This window comes from Morus notabilis, unplaced genomic scaffold (assembly GCF_000414095.1).
Source record: "Morus notabilis unplaced genomic scaffold, ASM41409v2 Scaffold70, whole genome shotgun sequence".
Lineage (NCBI taxonomy): Eukaryota > Viridiplantae > Streptophyta > Magnoliopsida > Rosales > Moraceae > Morus > Morus notabilis.
This window is the reverse complement of record NW_010365594.1, coordinates 407,171-425,501: the sequence shown is the minus strand read 5'-3', so window position 1 is coordinate 425,501 and position 18,331 is coordinate 407,171. Positions and strand designations below refer to the sequence as shown.

General features: G+C 33.5%; 2 protein-coding genes across 2 annotated transcripts; both read left to right on the top strand.

Moving 5' to 3' along the window:
• Nucleotides 1-19: 19 nt before the first annotated feature.
• On the top strand, nucleotides 20-4,503 carry LOC21398362. Its single transcript, XM_024172392.1, has 3 exons — nucleotides 20-618; nucleotides 1,715-1,876; nucleotides 2,544-4,503. Exons 2-3 carry the CDS (start codon nucleotides 1,726-1,728, stop codon nucleotides 3,983-3,985), a joined length of 1,593 nt encoding a protein of 530 aa, XP_024028160.1. The 5' UTR covers nucleotides 20-618; nucleotides 1,715-1,725; the 3' UTR covers nucleotides 3,986-4,503.
• Nucleotides 4,504-14,648: 10,145 nt separating this feature from the next.
• On the top strand, nucleotides 14,649-16,331 carry LOC21398361 (zinc finger protein ZAT4). The gene has a single exon (XM_010108354.2). It carries the CDS (start codon nucleotides 14,657-14,659, stop codon nucleotides 16,187-16,189), a length of 1,533 nt encoding a protein of 510 aa, XP_010106656.1. The 5' UTR covers nucleotides 14,649-14,656; the 3' UTR covers nucleotides 16,190-16,331.
• The last annotated feature ends 2,000 nt before the right edge of the window (nucleotides 16,332-18,331 follow it).

The following is an 18,331-nucleotide window of genomic DNA, read 5'->3' as shown; positions in this document are numbered from 1 at the left end:
CAAATATTTTCTACTTCTATTCGATCTCTATTCCTCGTCTTCTTCCAAAATTGATCTTGTTTTCAATTTCTTCTCGTTTCCATCTTTCGATTGATTATATTTTCGTTGTTTTTTCGTTTATTATATTCGATTCTAGGGTTAGGGTTGCAGAAATTTCCGATCCGCGAAAACAATTGCAGATCCGAGAAATTCCTTTTGTTCAATCAGAGATTCATGGTTAGGGCTTTTCGTTATCGTTGCGAATTCTTCCCGATTTTGTAAATTATTTTGATTCTTTTTGGGTAGTTTTTATTATTCGAGAAATTGGGGCTTTTGCCTTTTTGGATTAAATTTGCTGGGGGGGAAGTCGTTATTTTCTTGAGAATTCGAGTTTTTTTCATCTATTCATTTGTCAATTCTAGCCATCAATTTCCCAGCCAGCGATTTGCAGATTATTCTTTTTGGGTAGTTTTTATTATTCGAGAAATTGGGGCTTTTGCCTTTTTGGATTAAATTTGCTGGGGGGGAAGTCGTTATTTTCTTGAGAATTCGAGTTTTTTTCATCTATTCATTTGTCAATTCTAGCCATCAATTTCCCAGCCAGCGATTTGCAGATTATTTCTGGGAGACTTTTTTGAGGTATAGATTTAGCCCTGGATAAATTTTCTATTTTCTATTTTCCATTTTTTAATTTTTTTTAGAGTGATTTGGGCCCCCATTTTAGCTAACTTTGGGCGCCCTCTAAAGGCAACGAAGGTTTGCTCATTTTACCTAATTGCCCTCGATTAGATAAAAGTCCATTCCTTTCGTTATTTTTAAAATATGTATATTTTTTCTTAAAACATGTATAATGTAATAAGACACTTATAATTCGTCTAAACATCTATATACATGTTTTTAAAGAAAATATACATGTTTTAAGAGAAAATATATACATTTTTTTTTAAAAAAATATACATGTGCCACTCAAATTCGGTACCGAATTAAAGACTTTACCTACATATATATTTATATATATTTTTTATTTTTTTAATGACTACCTATGACATTATTTATGGTAATGTCAAATTGTTTAAATTCCTTTGTTTAATAAGTTAATAGATTTCTTATTGGTATGTATTTTTTTTCCGAATTTAAGAGGCAGGGGATTCGAACTCTCGACCTCTGTCGGGGTAAACCTAAATTTAACGCTACGCTTAACCCAAAGTGTTACCATTTATTGAGATTTAGATGTAAGGTACTTTATTACAATATCTTGTTTTAGCCGTGGAATATATTTGTTACATGTATCTAACCAGTAGATTTACCCCTTCCCTCCCTAAAAAATAGAGTGTAGGTAATTAATTCTTTACTATTAAAATATTTGTGTATGATCGTACGTTACTTAGGGTTTGTTTGGGTTTTGAGTATATGTACCAAACAACCCCTTAGTCTATTGATGATTTTATTAGGGATTCGCGTATTGCATAATTGTTCACTTACTTGCTCTTTCTTCCATTTATAAGAAATAAGGCATTATAGTTTCTTTGTTGATAATGATTTTTGCTTAATGAAGTACTGTATACAAGTAAACATTGTCTGAATTGTCAATGCATTTTCTTATTTAAAGAAAGACTTAGCTGGTTCTTTTAACATCGGACCAAAGTGAACATTTTTGCACTTTTGTTTTGTGGTGTTGTTATTTTAATTATAATTTTTTTTTCTTTGGGACTGATTTCCATTTTGGCATTGCAAGCTTTAATAAGGATGGTACAGAAACGACCTTATGATGAGGAGGAAATTTTGAAGATTTCCTTCAAGCACCCAAGACAAGTGGAAGTGGAACACAACAAACAGCTCATCTCATTTTCAGACTCTGTTTTTCCTGAAGATGCTTTTGAGAAGCCAAAAACCTTAGGTGAGCAAAGTTGTGTCTTTACGGCAATAAATGCATTCACCGTGTGTTTGGTTCATTGGTTCGAACACAATTCAAACCTTTTTGATATAGTATTTTCTTTCACAAAAATTTGTACTTATTTTTGAACTTTCTGTTAAAATCAATGAACCGAAGTTACCCAAGTGGGTTCACCATGACTTGTTTGTCCTTTGTGCTTTTTAAAACAATACCTTATGTTTCTGGTCCGAACAACCTAGAAATTGAAGTGTACCTGCAAGATTGAATTGAATGTATTCAACATAATTTTTTTTAGTGTTCTATTATTTTAGCTTAGCTGGTTCCCTTTGCAGAAAAACATAGTTCCATCTCTTCACTTGAATGTAATAATTTTTTCTTGCTTTACTTTTGTGTAATTTGCTTTTTACTGTTTGACACATCTTTTACTTGTTTCTGATGGAGTTCTGTGGCTTAAGTAGAAAATTTAAATCAAAATCAATGCTCTATCTTGTAGTCTGGACCGTGCAATTTTGTAAATATTTGAATACCAAGCACATCAGTGTCATTCTTTGCAAATATCTGCACTTTTTAGTTATGACAAAGCATAATATTGAGTACAAAGGCAACCTAGTAAGACAGTTTCCTGTTTTAAGTTTTCTAAACTTACGGAGTTGTAGCATGTAATTATTAGAGAAAGGATTGACAAACGCGGGTACTGAAGTTGATAAGAAGCTTTCTGGTGACAATCTTACTGATCCTCCAAAAGGTGGTGAGGACATTGATTCTAGTGCACCTGGCTCCTTTTCCTTCTCATCATGGCCCACCAGCAGTACCGGTGAAGAGGATTCTCTGTCAGAGCCGCCCTTTCTCATGTCAGTTTTTCCAGAATATTATAGCCTCGAGCATCCAGTAAGGACATTAGCCCACTGCGAGGACATTTACTCACTACTTCTGAATCACCCTCCTCACAAGACCATTCCAATTGGACCAAATCATCAGGCTGATGTTCCATCATGGGATCAACAATGTGCCCGTAACATCTCAAGTCTTTCATGTCCATCCGAGGAAGTTTCAAAATCTGAAGTTGAGGAGGAAAAAAGGCTGATGGGTACATGCATCTTACCATTGCCTGATTTGGATTCTCCAGCATACCCTGATCTGAAAGTTGGAAAAGGTAGAACTGATTGCGATTGTGAAGAAAAGGGTTCTTTTGGCTGTGTTGGAAAACACATCGTCAAAGCTAGAGAGGAACTTCTAAAAACTTTTGGGGCAGAGAAATTTATGGAGCTAGGATTTGGTGACATGGGAGAACAAGTAGCACAGAGTTGGAGCGTAGAGGAGGAACAAACATTCCATCAGATAGTCTTCTGTCACCCGGCTTCATTGGGCTGGAATTTCTGGGACAAGCTTTCTGCCGCCTTCCTGTCCCGGACCAAAAAAGAGATTGTTAGCTACTACTTCAACGTCTTCATGCTTCGAAAGAGGGCTGAGCAGAATAGACATAACCCCACAAATATTGACAGTGATAATGACGAATGGGAAGGGGGTGATGATGACTCAGTTATTGACTCTCCTGTCAGTGAAGATGATACTGGCAATATGCAGAGCCGGGGCGCTAATTTGCTAGAGTGCAATGAGGATGTTGCTGTCACTGATGACATATGTGATGATAATGTCAATTTAGATTTGAATGCCCCGAAAAGCCCTGAAATTTCAGAAATGCGCCCCGAAAATCTCAGCAATTATGGTTCAAGCCCCAAATTTCTGCCTCAGGATACAACAGCTGACGATGAAAAAGGGGATCAAGAGGTCCAAGATGATTCTTGTACATCTTCTGAGACAGGAATTGCTGCGTTAAGGAACCAGATGGAGTCTGAAAATGGCATCTATTGCCCGAGTAGCTTCATCGGGTTAAGCAATCACGTGAAGTCTGAAAACGGTAACCATTGCCTGTGTAGACTTAGCAGCAGTTTAAGCGGAGGAGGCGACATTGGATACGTCTTGGAGCATTGTGAGGCTAAAGATTGTGATGTGGGATACATGACTTGCTCCAAAGACAAGGTTGACTTCTTGCCAACTTGCAATATGATTGAAGAGGTTTTCGGCCAAGAGATCCGGAATCACTGGGTCTGAGATGGGAAGAATTTAAGCTAGTGTTGCTATGGTGGTCTTTGCGGGATTCGAGTTGATTTTTGAGAGCCGCATTCAGGCTTTTTAAGTCCTCTCCCCACCAGAAAGCTTTCTCTTGGAAAATCTGAGAGAGTTCAGTTTTCCTTCTGTACATTGAATAAAACAGAGAGATGGAAGCCTTGCCTTCAGTGGAAGACTAGTGTAGTATGAGCCCATTATTTCGTTCCCATTTATATATGTTTTTTAGCTATTTTAGGATTGGTCACCTAAAAAAAAAATCTATTTTGGGATTGGACAATTGAATCCCATCTTATTAAAAAATACAATGAGGGGTTTTTATTTTTATTTTTATTTTTATTTTTATTTATTTTTATTTTTTTAAGGGTTTCCCTCTTGGGGGAGCTGGGATGGGTGATAAAAGATGCAGATTGAAAGAGATGGGACTCTGCCATGTAATTTTTTAATCTATTTTTGTTAGTGATAATGAAAGGGAGAGAGAATCATCTCATATATATTTCATGTAGAACATGTAGTGTCTGAATATTCATGCCTATATGAGTATATTGGATATTTTTTGACCAAGATTGTATGTGTGGTATGTGATATTAATAGTTCAATATTTCTTTATCGTGTTATTATTATTTTAACTCTTATAGTTATAATAAATTAGGTAGTTGATAAAAAAATTATATGACAATTAATGAGATTAAATTTTTATCATTTTATAAGGGTAATTATTAGGGTAATTATTGATGAAAACTAAAAACTTTAACAATTGAAAATTTGTCCTTGTATAGATATACCAGGCAAGAAAATTATCTTCAACTATTGCTATGCCATTCTAGTATGCACGAGACAAAGGCCCCGTTTGGTAATGATCCTAGACCAGCCAAAAGTGTTTTATAAACAAGTTTTGCATTCTTTTGTGTTCGGTAAAAAATTAAAAAAGTGCTTACAGAAGAAGTTCAGCTAGACACATTGCCGAAATCAGAATCCAGAGAAATGTAACTTCAGCTTTTAGTTTATATGGGAATTAGTCTTCCTCTCTTTAATGAATATTTTTAAATACCCAAAAGACCATTCATTTTATTTTATAATTCTCAAAGTAGCCAGACATAACTATTACTCTCTCTATGTGTTTATATATATTTTGATATGAAAAAGGTAATATGCTCCCGGTATTCATCAACGTTTCTTCTTCTTCCTTTTTTTTTTTACATTTTTTTTCTTTCTTAAAAACGCACAAACTTCAAACTTCTATTTAAATCGTGGCTAAAATTTCTCACATGATAATTATAAAATAAAATATGTCCATATAATTACATATAATATGTCCATATGTTTCAGCAAAAAATAAAAAAAAAATATAATGTCCATATATATATCAAACATTTCCTATAATGTCAATTTTGATCATTTTAAACACATACAATAATTTAACTCCATAATTTACTAAACACCATGATACTGCTTTTGGAACTAATAATAGTTTTAAGATTATAATTTACCAAATACTTAACTGTTTTATGTCACAACTGCTCCTTATTTCAACACAACTAATAATAATTTTTTTTTTAAATCTACAACATTATTAAACTGGCCAAAGACGAAGTAAATTTTAGAATTTCTATACACTTTAATTTTGTCGTTGGACTTGAGGTCTTTTGTAAACTTACTCAATGTTAAAGTCAAACTACAGAGATATTACAGGTTCATTTCGTTTTTCTTCTCCCAAAAAATAAAAATAAAAATAAAGTGTCGTTTTGAACCAACCAATTATGAAGTTTTGAATTGTTGTGAAAAAAAAAAAAGAAGATCAAATGAAAAACATTCTGCTTGTCCAATATTGATTCTTAAAGGCACTAGTTTCTGTAAAGTGCGACTTTGCAGCTATATGCAGCAACAGTACTACAGCACTGTTGAAATTATGTTGAATGTTCTTTGGAAAACATTGAACTTTCCACTTTCTAATTTCTGTCAATTGATCTTTTGAAACAAACAAAACTTTTTAGGACCAAATACTTTGTATCCATGCTGCTAAATAAGAGCACTTCTATTTGACCTTAAACTCGTACTATTGAGCCCCATTAATGAATTTTTTTAATGATCCTCTGTAGATATTCTATCTAGCTAAGACGATTTATTTTTATGATCATTGATTAGTATAGACTTAATGTAGATCTCATATTAATTAATAGTGAATAATGGACAAATATGTCAACTGTTTTAAGCACAATTTTATATCTTTTTGTAATTATTGATGAATTCTGACTTATATTAATCAATAGTAAAAGATGAATAATTGTGTGAGTCGCAGCTGTTCTTAACACAACTTACGTTTTATGATCATTGATTAACTTGGACTTTATATGGATCTCATATCGATCAACAGTGAAAGAGTATCCATCACAATTGTCTTTACCACAATTCTTAATTGTTATTACTTTTATTTAGCTAATGCATAAAAGTTTGAGTCTACATCTTCATATATCAAAATTTCTTACTTCGAAATTCTCTAAGTGAACCAACCTTATGGTCCCAATTCATTGATAAGAAGCTGCCAACCAAATAACTTCCCAACTTCACATGATCATGTTTAGTCACCCAGATCGCAGAAAATTCTTTGATCAATCAAGCTAGTTATAATAATGCAACAAAAGATCTTTGTGACTTTGAGTTTGAGTTCCAATTGGCAGCTAATGAAGAAGATTCTTCTTTGGTATTAATCTCAAAATAAAAAATAAAGATGAAATTAAACAATTTCTATTTTTTTTCTAATTAAAATTAACAATTACTTGATATCACTAGAACTTCCTCTAGATTCATACACGCATGTGTGTTATTTTCTGTATCAATGCAAGGTTTTGTTACATATCAAGAATTTAAGTTAGAAAAAGAAACATTAAATCTCGAACGTTATAGCGTGATAGTAGCGTTTAATACTGTCCATAAATAAAAGGTGAATTCTAGGATATATGGAGTTCACAAATAGAGTTTACATTATATTAATGGCGGTGTTTAGTACGACTGATCTCTCCAAACATTTCTTTTAAGCATATGTTGAAAGCAAGTAGGAGTTCACTCGTCTGTATTGAGCAAGCTATGATTCGGATCAGCCACCGAAAAAACGGAAAGGGAATTTGAGTTTTAGAGAGAAAAAGAGGAAAAAAAAAGGACCTCTATTAGTTATATTACATGGGTTCCGTTCCTAGTGGAATGCTTAGCTATTTTGTCAAAGAAAACAACAACAACAAGAGCCATTGTGTCTTTACATGAGCCAATCTTTGATTCTTACTTCCACATGGCTTTGGATAAGGAATATGCAACTATGCAAAGTAAAAAATCTTGCTTGGTGAACTAAAAGGCACCAACTAAACAAAGTTATGTAAGACTAATTAATAGTGCCAACTTCTTCCCAACCTAAAGACTAGGAAAGAAGTGTGGGCCTCACAACCATTTTATTAATATAGCTTTTTTTTTTTTTTTTTTTTTTTTTTCATTTTTTTTAAAATTTTTTTTTTTTTTTTTTTTTTTTTTTTTTTTTTTAAATTGAAGTTTTTCTTTGAGATTTGTTGACTCTTTCTTGAGTATGCCATAAGCATTGCCGGTGTACTTCTCACTTACACATGCACCATTATTACTCTTGTGAAGGAACACATGCACCTTTATGATTAAGCCATATATTAAAGATAGTGGATGTTGTGCTCCCTATATTTTATGGTATGTATGGATATCTATATACATGCGTATGTATGTATGTACCCCAGTTGCGAATGCATGTGCATACTCTTCCCATGTAATACACTAACATAAAAACTATTCATCATCTATTGGAAATACCTAGAAGCACTTCTATATACATTTGTCTGATATATATATATATATATATCCATATATCCATTATGAACTCTTATAATATATAACATCCCTACTAAACTTATAATCATAAGTTTAGTAAATTGTCCCTGAATTTAATGAGGTATTCTAGAGTGTTTCATAATGATGATGGAAGGATATGAAATTTCAGATGACAATAAAAGCGCATAATATCATGTATATGAGGATTTTTGTCTTTTGAATTTTAATACTATTTATCAATTTAGAGGCACTCTATAACATTTAATTTAATAAGACTAATTCCATCACTATAATAAGTTCACAAGACAACATGAAAATTCAGCCAAAGTTTCAGTTAACATAAGCGCCAAAAAAATCTATATAATATTACCACAGAAGTTGTAAAGAGGAAAAAAGGGTCATTGGAGAAACTTGTTTGCTGTTCCACTCAATTACATATATACATTTGAATTACATTTTCTCCTTTTGAAGGTAAGGATTTTAATTAATTTATAACATTGTACTGCCAGCAGTTGAGTAAAAGATGCTCCAACCGCCAAGGCTAGAAGGAGCTTCTATGATTTGAACAAAGCTTTAATATCAATATGCTTGAAAACAATGCAACAATCTATCTTTATTAATAATTTCATTCATGGTCTTTTTAATCAAAATATATATTATAACTGGTGTCGGCTCAAAACCCCACTGCCCAATTGATCAAAGTAACGGTTTGATTAAGTGTCACATGACAATGGATCAATTAAGAGGTATATATTGCTTTTGCTTCATGCAGTGATGCAAGGAAAGTGAAACGTGGCTCTCTATTGCATCTTTCATACTATTAATCACATTATTTAATTTAACTCTTTTTCACTCTCTTTCAATTCCATTTAGTGGACACGCCCTGAAAATGGCAGCATACTTTTTCATTTTTCCTTTTTGTGTTATCTAAAAGTGGGTGTTATGAAAAGAAATTTAAAGTATTCTAAAATTTCTTCATATATATATTAAAATATATGTAGGAGTGACAATACAAGTTACGACATAATAATAATATGATATGATTTTTTACAGATTAGTGTAAAAAAGAGTAAATAAATATATTGCGAGTCATTTTAATATCAACTCAAAATTGATCGATACGCGTATGTAATAATATGCACACATATGTGTACTTCAAGTTTACCTTTTGGAGTTCAATTAAGCTGAGTAAGTTGGTTGCTCAACCGCCTGTGGATAAATATTAAGAGGTATTTCAAAAGTTTTGTGAAATAAAAGCCATAGTAAAAGAACAAAGGAAGTATAGATACAAAGAAAGTAAAACAAAAAAAAAAAAATTAAAAAAATGTTTTGTCAACATACGATTCTCACCTCTACCCCTTTCAAGAATTCTAAGCAACAAGAGATGATTGTGCTTATACTCGACCTTTTGCATAATATTTAGTGGTAGTATCTCTAAAGCACTTGCATTATTTGTCCACTTAAGCTGCCGTATAAAGACCAAAGATATGTGTATTCATATATATCTTTATGTATAAGTCTATAAATTATGTTTAATGACTGAGAATTGCACAAATTTTTTAATGTGCGTGTATGTATGTGTATAGGTATGTGCAATCATACATATACATACACACACACACATATATATATATATATACACACACACACATATAAATACAATTGTACACACGCAGCCATATCTGCAAAGATATTTATAGGTATATATGTATTACAGAGCATTTTAAGAAACATCAACCACAAAAGTTGTCTAGATATAGTGGTATTCACATATATCTTTATGTACCCAGTACGTGTATATTTGTATAAATATGTAATGATTGAAAATTGCACAAAATATTCTTACGTGTGAGTATATGCATGTACGTATGTAGGCATGTGCATTGATACATATCTACAGACAAACATACACACACATAGACAATATATCTGCATAGATATTGTGGTATCCAAAAGGAGCTCTTGGGTGGTGTTGAAAAGAAGTGCAAGAATATACATATCTATATATATATATTTATATATATCATTGGGATAATTGAGTAGAAGATCATAGCTAGCTAGTGGAAGTGGACATGCTTAGTTCTTAATCTCAAAAAGTAAGAATGAGTCATTATATATCCTTCCCATAATGGTTCTTGGATTGGCATTTTTGATGGTGAGAAATGGGGATAAAAGATTGGGAAAAAGCATACGGCCAAAGTAGGCATCTTATCTTAATCTTATTAATACATTTATTACTACAAGTCATGACACCTTTCATTTGAAGGAGTCTACTTGTCTATTTTAGCATCAACACTTTCGGAAAGCCAACACTCTTTACTCTCAAGTGAAGTTTCTGTGGGCACGCCAACAGAAACTACTTCACTTCTAGATATATGTATAATATACATGTACAAATACGTATGTGATTATTTCATTTTAAATCATGGATATTTTCTTTTGAAGTTTCACTTTGGCGAAACCCAACTTAAATCCGAATATTCCTGTTCCTTCAAGGTTATTTAGGTCCCGTTCATTTCGCTGATTCGAGTTTAGAATTCGAGTTGAGATGTGATTTTATGTGAGAGCTTTTTACTGTAGTAAAAAAGTTAGATGTGATTGTTTGTGAGAGCTTTTTACTGTAGAAAAACTCGAATTCTAAATTCGAATCAGCAAAGTGAACGGAGCCTTAGTCTTTAACCCCACGCCTTTTTGAATTTAATTCCACATCAAATCAATATGGCCATGCCTTCTCTTAAGGCAGCCACAAGTTTTTGACACTTTATGACGATTTTACCCTTTACAGACTACACCCAATTGTTCACTCTATACCTTACAACTAGTGAACGCGTCACTTGAGTGGTCAAAAATTAGCATTTGACGGAGAGAATGTATAAAAGTACTTGATATGAAATCTAAGAATATAATGTTGAGAAGAACATCTGAAATACATGGTATATGTTTTTTAATAGGCTTAAAATTTAGAGTACATTAATCCTTATTGTAAATTTGTTATTTTCTTTTCATTTGCTTTCCTTATTAGCAGCTAGTATATTTACATGACAACCATTTTGTTAGACAATCACTTCTCACTAAAGCTGCAAAAGTTGTACATATTTAATCATTAATGCTTCTTAACTTATAAAACAATCTTTAATTAATTCACTTGACATCCAATTCAATTTTTTTTTTTTTTTTTTTTTTTTTTTTTTTTTTTTTTGTTGTTTAACAAGAAGGCTCCTCTCAAACAGTGACTGTGTGACCGGATATTACTTGGACAGAGTAAATGCTAATTGTCAGAAGTTGTTAATGAATAATAATCAAACCACACATAAAAAATTTGAAAAGAAAACTATATTAATGATACGGTAGGCTCAAATTATGTATTTACATGTTTAAAAAAGAATATTAATTTGATAAGGTATACTATAAAAATCTTTTGCAACTAATCACTTTGTTAATGACATCTCCCACATAAAAAAATAATTAGGAATCTACATTTTTACAAACAAGTTACAGCTAAACATGGTACCAAAATGCAGGCAAAAAAGGGCAGGATTTTGTTGCAGCTAAAAGTGGATTAGTAGTTTCTAATAAGACATTTTTGCGTCACAGTTTGATCGCTGAATTACTAATTAAGCCGGCTAGATCTTGATCATCAAAGGCCGGCATCGTCACGATCCGTTTGCCAATGCTACCTAATCTGTGACATTGTTAAACTAAGCATAGACTAACATCCAAATCTTCTTGTCTTATAATAACAAAGCATCAACCAATCAAGACAGGTTGTACTAATTAATTTATTTAGTCTTTATCGTGGGATTAATAGTGATTCCTTAACTAATTAAGAAGATACCAAGCATAATTAATTATCAAGCTCTAGGCCGCTCTAGTAGTAGTCCTGTATAAACTTCAACATTAGAACCTCTCTTTCTTGGAACTAGCTAGTTAATAAAATTATCTTATATAAAGTTAAAACAATACAGAGAGAGAGAGAGCTTTAAAATAAAATATTTGAAAGGAAAAATGAAACTTTTAGAAATCAGTTTGACATGTACAAGCAATTTAAATGCCTCCAAGTGGCTTAATGTGATTAAGACATTATTGACACCAAAAACATTCACCAAAAGGCCTATTTGGTGCAACAGTTAGAACTGCTTTAATTGTTTCTTACTTCATGTAGTTTCCGGATTTATAACTAATTGCATATTTTTCACTTTTGTACCAAATTTCCAAAGGCTACTACTTAGATTTAGGTAAAATTCTTCTATATATGGGATTACAACTTGTAGTTTTAGTTGGGTCAAGAAAACCTTCATTATGCACAGAAGTTAAACCAAAAAAAAAAAAAAAACCCCCCACAAAAAATTCTCTTAAAAAAGAAAAAACATTGAATAGAATAAGTTTGGCTGCCAGATATGCTAGTAAGAGGTTACTGGCCTTCCCAATTGACTTTCCAAAGGCAAATTAAAATTTTAATATACATGTGAACGAGTTTTTAATGGTTATATTTCACATGTAATCACCTTTTAATATAGAAATTTGATGACATAGCGTGATAAAAATTTAATTTAATTAATTGTTATTAATTTTTTTAGACAACTATTCAATTTATTACAACTATCAGATTAATATCTTGTGATTAAAATAATAATACTTATTGATGAGTAAATATTAAAGTAACTACTAAAATTACAATATATATATATATATATATATATAACCCATAAGAGATGGATTTCGCGCTCTTGTTCTTCACGCATTTATATATGAATATACATATGCATATACATATACATATACATATATATTGTGTGGATATGACCATATATATATACATATAATATAGTTGGACCAATATGGCTTTTGGAGAAAAGATGCATGATTTAAATATTACCAGGATATTAGTGAACTACAGAGACAATCCAAGAGTCATAGTATGTAATGGTAAGCACTAAGAAAGCAAAAGAAAGATGCCAAAGACTTGGTTGCACTATAATACTTATGAAGAGCTTCCAGCACACCTCATGGAACTAACTACTCATTAGCTCCAAAAATTGGCTCACAGGTGGTTGATACCAAATTCATCACCAACCAATCACAGCATATCAATGTTGGTTTTTTTTTACCTAATTTACTAAATTGCCCTTGGACTTGCATCCAAATGACCTTATTGATAAGTACAATGTTGGAATAATGTGGAGCTATTTTGTGGAGTATGCCATGCTTTGGTTGAAACTAAAGGAACTGGATAGAGGGTGTAAAAGTAGAGGGACCCACCATGAAATATCTTTTCCAAATTGCAAAATATGTGGCAGGATATAAAAACAAAAATACTATACCAATAATAGAATTTTTGGACTCTTGAGTTTTTGTGAACTTTCATAAAACTTTGCTAAATTTTTATGTGATTTCACATTGGCGTATGTATTACACTCCCTATTTTATAACTTGTAATTAGGAGATTTTTAAGATTGTATCTTTCAGTTTTAAATTTATGAATTTATACACTTTTTTTAGTCAATATCCGGTTTATTTTTAAATTGACTAATTTACCTTTGTAACTAATAAATGACTTGTAATTAAATATAAAGCGACGAATTTACCTTTCGTAGACTAACAATTTATGCGATTTTTTGTTTTTGTTTTTAGGAGAATGCCTAATTCTGGTTTGCTTATAGGTTTATCTAGCAAAAAAAAAATGGTAAATTTATTAATTTAGAATTCACCTCAGATCTTTAACAGAAAAATTGTAAAAAAAAAAAAAAAAAAAAAAAAAAAATTCCTAATATGGATTATTCCAAAGCACAATCCTAAATTTACGGCATATTTTTCTTTTGATAAACTCAAATATAAAATAGCAAATAACCCTTTCATATTTGTGCATTTTTCTTCCTGATAAAAAATGTAAATAATGAGAAAAAATAAAACGCCAAAATCTAAAAGACTAACGGCCGGAGAGTGGAACTTTTCACTAGGTTGAGAGTGGGGCAATTCCTTAATACCAAGACAAAGGAAGGAATTGTTCAAGCAGAGGCAGTTAGTTTAAGTAGGTTCTCTCTTCTTTCACTCTCAGCCATTGGGATGCTCACCTGGACAACTCTCAACCGTTGGATTAAGGATGGCGTTGGATCCTCAGTTGAGTACACGTGCTGCTCTCTCTTTCTCTCTCTCTATCTTTCTCTTTTATCTTTACTTCCATGCATGGATTTCTCCTCCAAATGCAAATATAGTCAAGTCCTCAAACTTCAAAGGGAGAAAAGTAGTGAGAGAGAGAGAGAGAGAAGAGAAGAGAAAAACAAACGCTTGCTCTTCTTACTCACTTTTATCAATTCTCTCTCTTTCTTTTGGCCTTTGTTTTGTTCATCATTACTAGTAACCAAAGGTAAAAATACACAACTCTCTCACTCTCAATACTTCGTTTGAATCACTAACTAGTACAATATAATTCTTATAGTTGAATGAGAAAAATACTTGCTTTTTTTTCTGTATCAGATCTTTTTCGTGTTTGATGACAATTATTCCATGAAATCTGAGATTGGTTTTTGTTTTTGTTTTTTTTTGTTTTAGTTCATAATTCATAGAGCAAAGGATAGCCGTGTGATGATGATGATCTGATCCGATGATGCGATTTTCTCTCCAAGTTTGAGCTTTCACCTTGATTTCTCATCTGGGGTCCTCTATTTCATTGCTAATTCTACTGTAATGAGATCAAGAATTCAAATCACTTTAAGTCTTTAACCAAAATTCTCTCAACAGATTTTGGAATTCTTCTTCTGATCTGTTTTCTTTCTTTTATTCAATTCTTTTCCGAAAATTCCGAATCGAAAAAAAAAAATGGAAGAAGTTCAAGAGTTGAAACATGCCTGCAAGTTCTGCAGCAAGAGCTTCCCTTGTGGTAGATCCTTGGGAGGCCACATGAGGTCTCACTTGACCAACAACAATTCAACTGAAAAAACTGATCATGAAAAGCTCAACATCAACAGAATTATTAGTTTCACTACTACTAATACCAATGGTGGAAGCAAATTCAACACTGAAACATCATCATCATGCTTTGTCTATGGCTATGGCCTTAGAGAGAACCCCAAGAAGACTTCGAGATTTTCGGACAACATTTCGAGTGATCAAGAGAACTCAAATCTGTTTTGCTGCAAAGAATGCGGCAAAGGATTTCAGTCATGGAAAGCTCTCTTTGGTCACATGAAAAGCCACTCTGACAAAGAGAAAGTTTCCTTGTTGGAGGAAGAACAAGATTCATCAATGAATAGTGCTAATTTGAAGCTGGTCATGGACAGTCAATCCGACAACGAAACCGCGGCTCCGAGTAATAGTAGGAAGAAAAGGAGGAGATCCCAGAGAAGAACAAGGTACAATATTATTAACAATGTCAATGCTTCTTCTTCTGCTGCTTCTGAGATTGAGCAAGAACAAGAGGAAGTTGCCATGTGTTTGATGATGCTCTCAAGGGATTTCGGTGGTTCGAAATCTGTTGCTGAGTCTTCTGATAACTTCTCTGAACTCTCCAAATCTCCCCCTTCTACTAAAACCAGTAGGATTATGTCTGGTGGTAACAAGACTTGTTCCGAGTTTTCGAGGACAAAGAAACTTCGGAATGGGAATTCATGGTCTAAAATGAGCAGAACTGAAGTTTCCAGTGATGGGTTTTTGGGGAAAGACAAGAAGATCTTAGTCAAGGAAGAGAAATTTGTTGAGAAGTTGAAATCAAGCACGAGAAAGCTTCCTTATGATGATAATGGTGATGATGATGAGGCTTATTATGATCCTGAATTGAGGGCAGATTCATTGAAGATTTCAGATCCTGATATGCCAAAGAGTTCTCAAAAGAGAAGCAGATTTGAATGCTTAACTTGCAACAAAACATTTCACTCCTACCAAGCTCTTGGAGGCCACAGGGCAAGCCACAAAAAGAACAAAGGTTGCTTTGCTTCCTCAACAATTGAGAGCAGTGAAAACAGCATTGAAACTGAAGGTGGTGATGAAAACAACAAGCCCAAAAATCATCATTTCACCAATATTGAGAGCCTTATTAATGATGGTGAAGATCATCAGTCAAAAGCTGAGATAAAGAAGAGTAAAGGTCATGAATGCCCAATTTGTCTCAAGGTTTTCCCCTCAGGCCAAGCCTTGGGTGGTCACAAGAGATCCCACTTGGTTGGTGGTGGTGGTGCTTCTGATGCTAAAACCGCCACCCGAGCAGCCGTCCCCACTGTCGTGCCCAAAAAGTCGGTCCCCAAAATCCGGGACTTCCTTGATCTCAACCTTCCTGCTCCTGATGAAGAAGATAACAGCAATGGGCATGTTAATGGGCTGGAAGCAGCCACAAACATGAGGCTCTTGTGGGTCTGATCTCTAACTGAATTCTTTTTTGTCCTTTTTGTCAAATGCCATGGATTTCAATAAGGGGGAAAAAGGCTTAAAAAGAGTGTACAGACATATATATATATCTCTGGATATTATTTCATTGATTCTTTTACAGATTCAAGAACTTGCCGCGGTGCTGCTTCTCATAGCCTTCAAGTTGGCCTTGTCAAATTTCATCTTAAGGTGTCTTTTAGATTTTTTTTTTTTTTTTTCACTTTTAACATTTTCAATTTTTGTTGTGGTTTATACTTGTAAACATCAAGTTAAAATAGTTTGTAAGAGAACTTCATATTCTTTATCTCAAATTGTACTTTTTTGCTATACAGTAAAGTGATCTGTTTTTGGAAGGTAATTATTTTTTCTTGGCATCAAAGACAAATGAGCAAGGTGTTGAAAATTGGGATTTGTGTGTGAAGTGTTGAGGATATAAAAAGCAATTTTATAAGGGAGATTCTAGGGTTGGGACATCCTACTGTAAGGTTTCATAGGGTTGTTGATTGCAACCGCGAGATTTAAATTAGACAGTACATATTGTACGGGATTAGATATTACACAAAGATGTTTTGAGCAATACAATTATACTTATTTTATATGTATCGTCTGATTTAAATCGTACGGTTGAGGTCAATGATTTTATCGATGGGTGATTGCTCCAATTCAAAAATCCCCCACCCTCATTTTTTTTTTCATAGTTAAAATCTCCTACCTTCAAACATTATAGCACAAAAGGTTTGAACTAAAATGTTTTGCTTTTAACTTATGAAACAAACAAAAGTTTAAATTAGGTAAATATTTTGCATGTAGTTGGATTGGATACAACGCAAGGACGTTTTAAGCAACACCACTGTTGTCTGATTCAAATAGATCCCTACCGTAGAATTTCCCATTTTTATAATGCACTACAAAGAGAGCATGTGAGCTCAAGGTGGTTGTTTAGTCACCTACCATTAAACATGACAACCTATCTATATATCTTATAACCCCTTTCTCATACTTAGTATTCAAGTGGGTGCTAACATGTCTTTTTGCTGAATGCAATGCAAAGTATGAGAATCATAATTGATATACTTTGTAAAGAGAGAAATGGACCACAAGAAACTTTCTTTGCCCATCTCAGATTAGCTCTCAAAATTGGAGGTTCAAGTGGATCATCTATGACAACAATTTGGCTTTTGGAACTTTTTCTACTATAGCCTTACCTCTTTAGTTAGCTCATCATTTTATTCTTCTTTTTTTGAGATAATATTATCGTGAAGTGGTGAAAGGTAAAGGTTAGAATGACAATTAAGGTTAAACCTACATGACGTTAAAATTTTTACACATTGTCAGGGTCCGGTAGCTTTGGAGGGTCGACGTATCGGGAGACACGCGTAAGCACGTGGTTTGTCAGAAGCAGATCTGACGTGGCTAAACTTCTATGTGGATGATGATGGTGGGACCTCCGATGAAGAAGTGGGGTCGGTTAGGCCTAAATTAGGCCGAAGAACGCGTGTCCTAAGACCCTATTTGTCGCCGAAATGATGAAAATACCCTGCAAAATATATTAGAGAATCCGCAAACACAAATGAATGAACTCTGGAGATGAAGAATGGTGGGAGGTGCGACCAAGTAGTTGATCGATATAGAGAAAACGAGGCCGAAGGTGCCTTCATAGATCAGTGCCCTAGAGACAAGCGCAGGCTGCTCCAGAAGTGAAGATGGTGACTCAACTGGTCGATAAGGCTTGTTGGAGTGTGAGAGTGAAGTTGGTGAGGTGGATAAGGCTCTGGTGAAGGGAACTCCAAGAGCAGCGTGTGTTGCTTTGGATGTGAGAACGACGCTCAGAGCACTTGCTCCGACGGTGAGCGGAAGTGACCCTGAAAATGAAGACTTAAAAGTTACCGGAAAATATGTGAAGAAACTTCGAAGAACTTTGTGATGGTGGTGGAACTGGATCAAAAAGTGTTTTGGGAGAGTTTCCAAAGTTGTCAACACTTGGAAGCTTTGAAGGACTTTGAAGAACTTGAAGAACTTCAAATCTCCGTAACAAGAGACTAAAGAAGTCTAGAGAGAGTGATCTGAAAAAAAATAAGAGAGCTTGTGGAAGATGATAGGAGTCAACCAGGGGGGGGGGGGGGGGGGGGGGCA